Raw genomic sequence first — 12,406 nt, forward strand, 5'->3', positions numbered from 1 at the left:
ATTTTCCAAAACCAGTGTATTTCCAGGCCCACTTTAAAATAAGTATCTCAAACTTACTTAGATTCCTTTGCTGCAGACTGGAGGTTTTTTCCCCAATGAATTAATGCAAATTCAGTTGGCATTAAGGGAAAAAAAAATATATAAAATGCACAAAAGTAGAATCACATGTTCTGTACTCCAAGACACAGACCAGCAGCAGAGATCTGACCATTAAGCTATGTGATAAGAATAGAGCCATGCATGGGGAAAAAACACCTTAGGCCCTGGAGGCTATTTTAGAGCTATTGTCATGGTGAAAGAATCAAATCGTAGCTGCCTTTGGAAAGCATTGCCTCGGGCAGTATAAATTCAATTTAAAATTACTCTCACTCAAGAGCCACGTGACCAAGAAGAATGACAGAAAGAGCTGTACATTCCTTTATTTTCCGGAAATGCTAAAACACAATATAGTTAAAAACACAACGATAAACACGCTCTGGACAAATATGTAAGACTGCTGATTCTGCAAAAATATTGATAATCACGCACATGATTGAAATGGGGAAAAAAAAATGTAAACATTTCGTTAACACCACACGAAAAGCATTTCTAACGACGCCTGTAGCCTGCAGGACACCAGGATAGCAGCTTATGTCCACCCAGACAAAGTCTGTGAAACTGTCCCAAGGAGATTCAAATAAATTACATAAATAGGAGCGGGGCCGGGCGCTTCCCTGCCAGTGTCCGTGCCGTGCCCAGCGAGCCCTCACAAGTCGGGGTAGCCGCAGTAGTAGACGGCGCTGCTGGCGTCCGACACGGCCGACGAGATGGGACCCGCGCCCTCGGGCGCCGACAGCGCGGCCGCGTCGTGGCCGCCGTAGGGCAGCCCCAGCTCGGGCTTGCAGGCGAAGCGCAGGTACTGCTCGAACTCCGTGCGGTCCACTTCACCCAGCAGCTCCTCCGGCCGCAGCTGCTCCAGCTGCTCCCGGCACGGCGCCGCCTCGGGCGGCGGCGACGGCTGCCCCAGGGCCCCCGGCGGCGGCGGCGGCGGGCCGCGGCCCGGGCCCGGCGGCTGGCACTGCCCGTAGTAGGCGTGCAGCGGCGCCGGGCAGCCCAGCAGCCCCTGCAGCGACCCGCCCGCGCCCAGCGCCTCCGCGGGCGGCAGGTGCCGCCGCAGCGCCGCGCCCGACGGGCTCTCGGACGCCGCCGGGTACTCGGCGGCCGCCGGGTGCGGGCCGTAGCCGTAGGGCCCCAGCGCGCACTCCTCCTGCAGCCCCGCCGCGAAGAAGGGCGCCTCGCTCTCCGCCGCGTCCAGCGGCGACGGGTCCGGCGTCGGCAGGCTGTAGCCGTCGAACGCGGCGCCCAGCGGCGGACAGTCCCGGTAGGGGCCCGCGCCCGCCGCCGCGTAGCCCTGCTCGCCGTACGCCAGTCCCAGGCCCTCCACGCACATCCTGCCGCCGCCGGCCACCTCGCCGCCCAGCCCGGGCCCCGCCGCCGCCGCCGCCGCCGCCGCCTCCGCCAGGCCGTGCTGCAGGAAGCCGCTCTCCACCCGCTTCAGGCGCTTCACCTGCTTCCGCCGCCGCGGCCGGTACTTGTAGTTCGGGTGGTCCTGCATGTGCTGCACCCGCAGCCGCTCCGCCTCCTCCACGAAGGGACGCTTCTCCGCCAGCGACAGCGCCTTCCACGATTTACCTGCACCCACCACCGACACCGTCAGACCGCCCGCTCACCGACCGGCACCCACGCCCGCTCCCCACGACACCGACACCGCCCGCAGCCCGCACCGGCTGTGCGCCAGCCTCGCTCGCCCTCGGACGCGACCGCCACCCCGGGACCCCGGCCCGACAGCCCACGGATCCCCCCGCTCGCCGCCCACGCCACCGATCCTGCGCTTCCCCCGGGCTCCTCGCCCTCTGGACCCGCCTCTAGGGACTCCTCGCCCTCCCGTGCTCACCCAGCATCTTGCTGAGCTCGGCGTTGTGCAGGTCCGGGTTTTGCTGCGCCAGCCGCTTGCGCTCGTCCTTCGCCCACACCATGAAGGCGTTCATGGGACGCCGGATCCGCGCCTCGCCCTTGCTCCGGCCGCCCGACGGCCCCGACGCCGCTGCGCCGCCCTTCGCCTTCGCCTCGCCCAGCGGGCTCAGCGACTCTGCCCACGGGCACATGGCCGGCATCATGATGGGCAGCGAGCACCGCCCCTGCACCTGGTCGTCGCTGCTGGCGTAGCCCGCATCGGGGCTGCTCATCTCGCGCCGGGACGGGACGGGATGGGACGGGACGCGCTGCGCTGCCGACCGCCGCCAAAGCCGGCAGCTGCGGCCGGCCGCAGGACGCACTCGGCACTCGGACCCCGCTCGCTGCTGCCGGAGCCGGCGCCCGGCCCGGCCCTATTTGAGCCGCGGCGCGGCCAATGGGGCGGCGGGGGCGGGCGCGCCGCCGGGCGGCGGCCGTGGCTCCCGCGGCGCTGCCCCGCGGGGCGGCCCCGCGGCTCCTCCCGGCGCGGCGGGGCCCGGCACCTGAGCGCATCGCGGCCTCCGCCCCCGCCAGCGCTGCCCCCGCCCCCGCGGCACCGTGCCGGGTGTGGCTCGGGGCACCGGCAGCGCATTCGTGAGCGCCGCCGGCTCAGCCCTGCCCTCCGCAGGGGCAGCGCAGAGCGGCCCGCGAGGCCGTGCGCCGGTGGACATCCCTGAGCGCAGCACAGCCAAAAGATGGGAAAGGGACAGAGTATTTACAGCTGTGCCGAGATACCCTGTAACGCTCTGAGAGGCACAAGCGGCTTCTCCTGCGGCTATATTTTGGACGTAGCTTGGTCATGAGAAGACAAGTCATCATCTGTGCCTCACACTTCACTTTCTTACTCTTTAGTCCGAACCGCCCCTGTTGCCCTTCCTCTGCTCCTTTCCCCTGTAACCAACTGCTCCGAGGGAGCGGCGCGGGAATGCTTCGTTGCTTCTCCGCTTGCAGCTATAAGGAGTCGTAGCTGAAGAGAGACAGATTTTCTCCCGTCTGGCTGTCGCTGTCGCTGCCTCGCAGGGTCCCCTTGCCCATCAGTTTTTTCTCTGTGCTTTGCCTCCTTGGCAAGTTGGTTTTATTAAATCACGACGTCTTCAAAATTAAGCGACCCTCATTTTATCGGAATATATAGAGTAGTTGTAAAGACAACTACTGTTTGTTTTTCCCAATAACAGTTCGAAGCGGTTTTAATTATTTTTACAACTATCCTACTGCCATCATATTGAGAGAGGTCTTGATAAATAGGACATTCTCATAAACTGTAATAATTCTTCCCATTTCGGTTTTCTAATATTCGATCGTATTTTCGATAGTACCAACAACCCTATTTTTCAATGCGTACCTCGGAAGATGGGTTAGCAGTACCACACTTCATGCAGGATGAATGCAGAGAAAGTTTGCCCATAAACGAGCAGTCGCAAGACTTGCGAACCTTAGCACAACCTGGGATGTGTTTCTTGGCGCGTTTTCTTGTGCACCAGTATAACTGGACAAGCTGAAAGACATATCTGTTCCTTGATGCGTGAGATCACATCTTATCTGAACAGAAAGGGCGTGAAGTTGCAGGCGATTTAGGAAAAAGAAAAAAAAAAAAAAAAAAGAAACCCACCACCTGAATAAATCCTGCCCTCATTAATTAAGTTTGCCGGTCATTAACGCCCTTTTTCCCCCCTCCAATAAGGCGCGCTCTTCCCTGACAGCCTATCTCCACCACGTAAGTGGGGCGGCTGGGCTGGGCTCTCTCCAGGCACTGCCGTAAATCCTGGGTGGGAAGAGGGAGCAGGAGCACCCTCGACAGATTCCTGCCGTCGGGGAACCCCAGTCTTCTCTCCAGCGATGGACATAGGAATTAAATACTCATACAATTTCTTTCCTGGTGTCTCTGTGTTCATGTTTTGCTTGAAGTCGAGAGTATAAAATTCTGTGTTAGTTCTTTATAAAGAGCCGCACTATCATGAGTTAGAGTACTTCATCTTCCACATAGGTCTGGAACCCAGAAAAGAGAATGTAAATGCCTGCAGGCTGGGAAAAGTTTGGGGGGCAGAATACCTATTTGGGAAACAATCGATTGGTAATGGTAATGATGTCAGACCAAGTTTGAAATAATTTATTTTGGACAGATATCTGAATATATTTATATATTAACCCTTTAACCTACAGGAAGTAATCATAGACTACTTTGGGTTGGAAGGGACTTCAAAAATCATCTAATTCCAACCCCCTCCCTTGTCTAGCGGGAGCACCTTCCGCTAGACCAGGTTGCTCAAAGCCCCACCCAACCTGGCCTTGAACACTTCCAAGGATGGGGCATCCACAACCTCTCTGGGCAACCTCTTCCAGTGTTTTACCACCCTCGTTGTAACCCTGCTTCTTTCTAGCATATCTAAAAGGAGCCTCTTTCAGTTTAAAACTATTTTCCTGTGTCCTATCCCAACAAGAATAGCTTCCCTGCTCTGTTTTTTAACACGCACACATACACACAATATGAAAAAGGATCACTTATATTATTTGGACATGTACCTTAAATTTCCCTAGGATAAAAACTAGGCAGCTAGTTAACTTGGAGTAGTTCTTTTTTGAGAAAATACTGACATCCTCGAGGACAGGGACGACTGGACCTGTCTTACAAGTCTGCATTGCTTTTAACCGTCTGTCTCTGAGCCTGGAGCCGCTCTGCTGCCCTTCCCGGCCGCCTGCACGGTGACCCCATCCGTGTTTCACCCCTCCATACACCCCACTGCACTGTCGTTCTCGCTGCTCGGCAGCGCTCCAGAGGGGCCACCGCGGACTTTCCTACCCCGAGGCTGCCGGGTGGGGGCTCAGGGCGGCGGGCTGGGTGCTGCACCCATGGGCTGGGCCTCCCGTACCAGCCCGGTCACCCTGGTAACTGGTGCCCGCTGCCCCTGCTCGGAACACGCTGGGGATGAGTGCCGAATACTGGGGCAGGAGACACTCGACCTCCCAAATTTGCCGTAGGCTTTCTTCAGCAGACGCGAAATGGGGCAATTCACAGCTGACCATGTCAACAGGGTCATTGTGCCGGCGAGCAGAATCACGCAGCCACAAGGACTGCACCACGCAATTCGTTCAGTCAGTCATACCACGTAACAACCTGACGGCATGAGTGAGTCGGGCCTGTCCCCCAAAGCAGCTCTACCTCACCACCAGCAGCTCCACGAGTGACTTCCGAGCAGCAAAAATAGAGATTCAGCAGCACACATCAGGAGGGAAAAACAAAATTAAAAAAAAAATTGAAACGAGTTCCAGAAATACATACAAGCATGTAATGCCACCCGATCTTCACCCTTGGGGCGTCACAAGCACCTATGGGACCCTATAATCCAGAACAGAAACAGATTGTGCGTTAGGGTTAACAGCAGCGACATCCGGGTAGCTTTGCAAGCCTCAAAGCAGGGAAGGGAAACAAATAACCTACCCCTTTCTTTGTAAATGCCTTCATAATCTGTCATTTTACAGTGTAGAAAGTGCAATAATTTTCTTTTAGAAGGTGTGGACTATTGAGGGTTTTTTCCTAGTGCAATGGACAAAACCTAGGATAGGTTTGGCAGCATCCAAAGCAGAGAGAAGTCACTCAGATGTCATCAGGAGCAAGGGGATTTATTTAGCATTTGATCTGAAACCAGACTCATATCTTAGGTGAAGTCTATGTGACAGACCTTCTGAGTAAATAATTCACGGTAAAATTATACACTTAAAATACTAAAATATAGCAGTCTACAAGAAGCCTTGGATGATCAGCACACTCTCTTAGATGCTCAGGCAGTTGCGGTATTTAAAACTATGTTTGTGTCCAAACACAGAGAGAGGTGAAAGAAATTCTTATTTTTGTAGACGGAAATCTGAAGAGGGCGACTGAATTCTGATCTCGCAAGCATTTAATTAGTCAACACATTACTTGACTGTTTAACGTTAAGCAAATGTGGGTGTGTAATTACTGGGTTTCACAGTTCTGCCAGTCGTTCTCGTCCCTCAGTGCAGCGATAAGCGCAGTCAGCCACCTGATGCACGCTAATGTCGCTTGTCACAAGGCTGCGAATGGCCTGTCCCTGCCGCCCACGCAGCTGTGCCCCGGGTATTGGCTCCGGATCCCGTGCTGGCATGCTAACACTTGCCAGGGGCTTCTGTCGTCCTTCTCAGGAGCGACTGGGAGAGGGTTGCCACATAAGTAAACTAAATTTGTGTAAAAGGAGAAATTCGTCAGCAATATTGCTGCTAATGTCCTCTGAGATTACCATCTTTGTAGCTGGAAAAGCACGCAGCTACAGAAATGGACAGAAACATAAATCTGCTATGTTAATGGGGAGGTTGGGTTTTTGAGGGTTTTTTTTGTTGTTGTTTTGGGTGTTTTGGGGGTTTTTTTGTTTGTTTGTTATGGGTTGGGTTTTTTGTTTTGTTTTGTTGTTGCTTTTTAGAGCACAAAACCACTGCTTCTTGACATTTCCAGCTCCTTTGCGTTAGCAAGTTAGTTGGTATTTTGACCTTCTGGCTTTCCTGCCACCTGCCCTATATGGACTAACCTTGAGCTGACTTCAATTTAATACCTTGGTCTGAAGTCCCTTTTTAGGCACATTAGACCCACTTACTTTTCTATCCATATACTTCAGCAAGACAGAGAGCACACACACACACACACACAAAATTATCAAAATAGCAAAAAAATTAAAAACCAAAAAAACCCAACCAATCAAAGCAAACAAACACCAAAAAACCAAAACAAAAAACCCACACGCACAAGCAAACCAACCCACTCAGAAATAAAACAACATACTTTGGTATGACTCTTCCAGCTGCAATGTGACACCAACATAAGGGACCTGACTGTGTTAAGAAAAATCGAAACGTTACTAGTGATTTATTGTGAATTAATGAAAGAGGGACAGAAAATCCCCAAAACCAAACAAAAGACAAAGAGCTGAATACATTCTGGGCTTTGGGGTATAAGTGATCTCTGTGAACTTCAGAGAGCACTCACCATTGCTGTAGGAAGGGACTGGAGGGCGCTGCCCAGGTAATGCCTTTGTTTAAAGAGAGAAAAAGTTTGGGTAAGGTTAGAGATGTTTTGCAGACGCCATCCTGTCTTTGTGGTTTACTTTTTAAGAGTAAACCAGAAGCGCGGTTTCTAGGGAGCGTATTGCCCTGTGTGCTGATCGAGTGGCAGTGACAGACCCCGACTCTGCCTGTAGAATGCGGCCAGGAGCCACCTCGGTCTCTGTCACACATTTAAAGCCTTCTCCACAAGCCCTCGAGGCACATAGCAACTGCTTTCACCGCCTGACAGCGAGAACCCTGATTCTGAAAGCACTCGCGAAAAAAAAATTAATAATTTTGGGCTTCTTCTTTTAATGTGCCTGTTGTGATAGGCACTCATGGGGAGTGAGGAAGGTTTAATGCTTTCAAAAGGACTTACAGGACAGATTTGGGTGTCTGTAATTTAGAATCAGAAAGTCAAGATGCTTTGAGGAAAGTAGGGCTTGGATGGAGATTCAGAATACTTTGCTTTCATGCATATTGGCAGTGCATTCTTCTGCACATTTCAGACATTTCAAACAAGCTTCAGACCGTTCTTCTCATAAGAAAAACTAAAAAAAATATAGAGCTACACATCTGGCTACATACAGGAAAATAATGCTTCTTAGACTTGAGTCTGCAAAAGCTCTATGGAAAGGATTACTGGAAGATCTGCCACATCTTCACCACACACAGATTGACACACTCTTGTGGTGTGTTGGACTGTTGTGTGGGTCAACACTCTTACCAAAACCTGTGTATTTATTTCAGTTTTGTGTAATTCCCTTTTGAAAAAAGAAAAAGAAAAGAAGAAAAGAAAGTTTTCAACCTTCATTAAGAGCCACTTACAGTTTCACGTCTGCTTCGGGCTTCAGCTGTCTGACAAGTTGGGGTGAAGAATAAAAGAAGGGAGCAAAACCTGCACCTAAAGGAAAAATGAAAAGAAATGGTGACTGAAGTTATGAAAAACTTATTGTGATTTATTTCCCAAACTAGCCAAAGTGATTTTCCTACAGAAAGCTGTGAATATGTGTGAAAAGGACAAAATTATTTTAATCCTGTAGGTTTAAATACCATAATAAAAGGAAAACTCAACCAAACATGAAACCATCTCTCATGCACGTTTTTTTCCTGGGTTTAGCTATCTATGTTTCAGATATGTATTTTTTTTTCCAAATTAAAGTATCAAGAAAATATATGTCCCTGTTCTGAAGTATCACCTATTTCAGAATTACATCATTTTTCTCACGCACAGTTGGGAGAGAAGTGAAGAGAGTGACAGAATGGATATTTTAGGTATATTTCTTAGAATTGAAGACTGAAAAGTAAAATGAGAAGATTAAGAAACTAGAAAGCAGACTATTTTACTAAATATTAAAGGCCTGAATGCCTTTTGATTCAAGACTCACTAATAGTGCACAATGACTGAGTCGATTTTTGCCAAGGAGGCTGCTCTGAAATCTCATTGATTGAGGCAGTTTGCATCTATTTTATCTTTCACGGATGCAAACGTAAGTCTCTTTAATTGTAATTTGAAAACGGACCCAATTTAATTTCCCATCCTCGAGGAAGACAGAGTAATCAGTGGGTAAGTCTGCCACTTCGGTCCCTGCCCCCTCCTCCCCGGTGCTCAGCTCCACAGCTTTATCTTAGGAAGCAAACGACCCTGATAACTGTTACCTCCTCCCCCCATTTAAGCAATAGACATAATTAATTTATCAGTCCCATCCCACAGCCGGACTCAGTACTAACATCTAAATGGAAAGGTCTTTTTTTTTTTTTTTTTTCGCCCAAGTTTAATGACAGGGTGCCCATTTCTCAAACACGGAGATAGTTCTATTTCCAGATGCGATGATGTTAACCAAGGGATTTCTTTAGGAGAGAAAAAGGTAAGATTCAGGGAGGTACGGATGAAGGTGCCGCTGTGGCAGGGTGCCGAGTGGGCTGCTCCCGGCCGGCCTCCCCCTTTGGAGGCTCATGTTGTAATTTTTCACTTACTTTGAATCCTGATTTACAGATCTTGCTCACCGCAACGGAGATCTGCTACACAGCCACCCGCTCGAGCCGGCACAGCAAGGCAGCTACAGGGACACGAAAGGCATTCTGTCCCAGAAGGTGCTTAAACCAGCATTTCTCCACCCGTCTCATCAATGAGCCCCTGCTTCCATTAAAAAAGGACGAAATCCTAATGTACTTCAGCAGGCGCTTTCATAGAGACCTTTGACACGTCAAAAGTAAAAGGCATCTTGTTTTGGTTTTTTTTTTAATTCAGTCATATTAATCATCACTATAAAAAAGCACCAATAAAGTGAAAAAAAAAATAAACCAAGAGCCTAAAGTAGACAGTTACTGAAGGCTTAAAATTTTTGTCTATATCTGAAGCAGGAGAAACATAGGAAGACTGTCTACAAAGCGTGAGAGAACCTAACGCTTAGTGCACGGGACACTTGCAAAAGTAGTTTAAAAGGCATTAACAATCAATTACAAAGGATGATAAGACCTCTTGGAGGAGTTATCAGAGACCAGTTTTATTATTTTCCCTTTATTGAAAAAGTGCAAAATCATTCTGTACAAATCCATCATATAAAACACAGCAGTCTGTAAAACATACAAAAGCATGCAGATCTCTAACAAGATCTCAGAAATTATATTCTTCGTGTGCCCCTAGTATCATGATTCCACCGCAGCAACAGTTTTATATGCAACTGTCGGACAGTGATGGTAAAACCTGCACCACCTGGACAGCGAAATGGCACATCACCTTTTAAACCTCGAGCAGGTCACGGATACCCTGTCAGTTCTCAAGATTCAAATAAATTACATAAATAGGAGCGGGGCCGGGCGCTTCCCTGCCAGTGTCCGTGCCGTGCCCAGCGAGCCCTCACAAGTCGGGGTAGCCGCAGTAGTAGACGGCGCTGCTGGCGTCCGACACGGCCGACGAGATGGGACCCGCGCCCTCGGGCGCCGACAGCGCGGCCGCGTCGTGGCCGCCGTAGGGCAGCCCCAGCTCGGGCTTGCAGGCGAAGCGCAGGTACTGCTCGAACTCCGTGCGGTCCACTTCACCCAGCAGCTCCTCCGGCCGCAGCTGCTCCAGCTGCTCCCGGCACGGCGCCGCCTCGGGCGGCGGCGACGGCTGCCCCAGGGCCCCCGGCGGCGGCGGCGGCGGGCCGCGGCCCGGGCCCGGCGGCTGGCACTGCCCGTAGTAGGCGTGCAGCGGCGCCGGGCAGCCCAGCAGCCCCTGCAGCGACCCGCCCGCGCCCAGCGCCTCCGCGGGCGGCAGGTGCCGCCGCAGCGCCGCGCCCGACGGGCTCTCGGACGCCGCCGGGTACTCGGCGGCCGCCGGGTGCGGGCCGTAGCCGTAGGGCCCCAGCGCGCACTCCTCCTGCAGCCCCGCCGCGAAGAAGGGCGCCTCGCTCTCCGCCGCGTCCAGCGGCGACGGGTCCGGCGTCGGCAGGCTGTAGCCGTCGAACGCGGCGCCCAGCGGCGGACAGTCCCGGTAGGGGCCCGCGCCCGCCGCCGCGTAGCCCTGCTCGCCGTACGCCAGTCCCAGGCCCTCCACGCACATCCTGCCGCCGCCGGCCACCTCGCCGCCCAGCCCGGGCCCCGCCGCTGCCGCCGCCGCCGCCGCCTCCGCCAGGCCGTGCTGCAGGAAGCCGCTCTCCACCCGCTTCAGGCGCTTCACCTGCTTCCGCCGCCGCGGCCGGTACTTGTAGTTCGGGTGGTCCTGCATGTGCTGCACCCGCAGCCGCTCCGCCTCCTCCACGAAGGGACGCTTCTCCGCCAGCGACAGCGCCTTCCACGATTTACCTGCACCCACCACCGACACCGTCAGACCGCCCGCTCACCGACCGGCACCCACGCCCGCTCCCCACGATACCGACACCGCCCGCAGCCCGCACCGGCTGTGCGCCAGCCTCGCTCGCCCTCGGACGCGACCGCCACCCCGGGACCCCGGCCCGACAGCCCACGGATCCCCCCGCTCGCCGCCCACGCCACCGATCCTGCGCTTCCCCCGGGCTCCTCGCCCTCTGGACCCGCCTCTAGGGACTCCTCGCCCTCCCGTGCTCACCCAGCATCTTGCTGAGCTCGGCGTTGTGCAGGTCCGGGTTTTGCTGCGCCAGCCGCTTGCGCTCGTCCTTCGCCCACACCATGAAGGCGTTCATGGGACGCCGGATCCGCGCCTCGCCCTTGCTCCGGCCGCCCGACGGCCCCGACGCCGCCGCGCCGCCCTTCGCCTTCACCTCGCCCAGCGGGCTCAGCGACTCTGCCCACGGGCACATGGCCGGCATCATGATGGGCAGCGAGCACCGCCCCTGCACCTGGTCGTCGCTGCTGGCGTAGCCCGCATCGGGGCTGCTCATCTCGCGCCGGGACGGGACGGGACGGGACGGGATGGGACGGGACGCGCTGCGCTGCCGACCGCCGCCAAAGCCGGCAGCTGCGGCCGGCCGCAGGACGCACTCGGCACTCGGACCCCGCTCGCTGCTGCCGGAGCCGGCGCCCGGCCCGGCCCTATTTGAGCCGCGGCGCGGCCAATGGGGCGGCGGGGGCGGGCGCGCCGCCGGGCGGCGGCCGTGGCTCCCGCGGCGCTGCCCCGCGGGGCGGCCCCGCGGCTCCTCCCGGCGCGGCGGGGCCCGGCACCTGAGCGCATCGCGGCCTCCGCCCCCGCCAGCGCTGCCCCCGCCCCCGCGGCACCGTGCCGGGTGTGGCTCGGGGCACCGGCAGCGCATTCGTGAGCGCCGCCGGCTCAGCCCTGCCCTCCGCAGGGGCAGCGCAGAGCGGCCCGCGAGGCCGTGCGCCGGTGGACATCCCTGAGCGCAGCACAGCCAAAAGATGGGAAAGGGACAGAGTATTTACAGCTGTGCCGAGATACCCTGTAACGCTCTGAGAGGCACAAGCGGCTTCTCCTGCGGCTATATTTTGGACGTAGCTTGGGAACAATAGGAGAAGTCATCATCTGTGCCTCACACTTCACCTTCTTATTCTGTAGTCGTACTTGAGCATATTTCACCTCTGAAGTTCATGAATGAGCTCAGCATCCCTAGACAGTAGGATGCTGAACCCAGTGTAAACCCTTTGATACATATCTTCTCTCACTTTTTCACACTTCCTAATAAAGCTATTCAGTGTCTGTCATAGCATTAATATTCCTTGTAATCATTATTAATTCTTTGGACTTTGCTGTACTTATTGCTTGTTGCATTACTTTATCAGGATTTCTCTGATTTGCCCAAATAATCTGTAATTACAAACAGATGTTTGAAAAATGTACATCACTTCAGAATAAACAGAACTTTATCTCGACACCATTTATGTTCTCCTTTGGCATACAAACTAATGTAGAATACGGAGTTTTCATGGACGCTTTGGTTAATATTTGCATTGT

The 12,406-nt window shown here is 54.0% G+C and overlaps 2 protein-coding genes across 2 annotated transcripts; both read right to left on the minus strand.

Moving 5' to 3' along the window:
* Positions 1 to 404: 404 nt before the first annotated feature.
* Positions 405 to 2,225, minus strand: SOX17 (SRY-box transcription factor 17). Its single transcript, XM_077787058.1, has 2 exons — positions 1,934 to 2,225; positions 405 to 1,671 (listed from the first exon to the last, which is right to left on the minus strand). Exons 1-2 carry the CDS (start codon positions 2,223 to 2,225, stop codon positions 746 to 748), a joined length of 1,218 nt encoding a protein of 405 aa, XP_077643184.1. The 3' UTR covers positions 405 to 745.
* Positions 2,226 to 9,527: 7,302 nt separating this feature from the next.
* LOC110484793 (SRY-box transcription factor 17) lies at positions 9,528 to 11,399 on the minus strand. The gene is made up of 2 exons (XM_021555728.2): positions 11,090 to 11,399; positions 9,528 to 10,827 (listed from the first exon to the last, which is right to left on the minus strand). The coding sequence occupies exons 1-2, from the start codon at positions 11,379 to 11,381 to the stop codon at positions 9,902 to 9,904; spliced, it is 1,218 nt and encodes a 405-aa protein (XP_021411403.1). The 5' UTR covers positions 11,382 to 11,399; the 3' UTR covers positions 9,528 to 9,901.
* Between the last annotated feature and the right edge of the window lie 1,007 nt (positions 11,400 to 12,406).

This window comes from Lonchura striata, chromosome 1 (genome assembly GCF_046129695.1).
Source record: "Lonchura striata isolate bLonStr1 chromosome 1, bLonStr1.mat, whole genome shotgun sequence".
Classification (NCBI taxonomy): domain Eukaryota; kingdom Metazoa; phylum Chordata; class Aves; order Passeriformes; family Estrildidae; genus Lonchura; species Lonchura striata.

Excerpts from the sequence above, each read along its gene's own strand:
- SOX17 (XM_077787058.1), bottom strand. The coding sequence starts at position 2,225 with ATGAGCAGCCCCGATGCGGGCTACGCCAGCAGCGACGACCAGGTGCAG. Across the intron at positions 1,672-1,933 it reads CGAGCTCAGCAAGATGCTGG|GTAAATCGTGGAAGGCGCTG; the intron begins GTGAGCACGGGA and ends TGGTGGGTGCAG.
- LOC110484793 (XM_021555728.2), bottom strand. The coding sequence starts at position 11,381 with ATGAGCAGCCCCGATGCGGGCTACGCCAGCAGCGACGACCAGGTGCAG. Across the intron at positions 10,828-11,089 it reads CGAGCTCAGCAAGATGCTGG|GTAAATCGTGGAAGGCGCTG; the intron begins GTGAGCACGGGA and ends TGGTGGGTGCAG.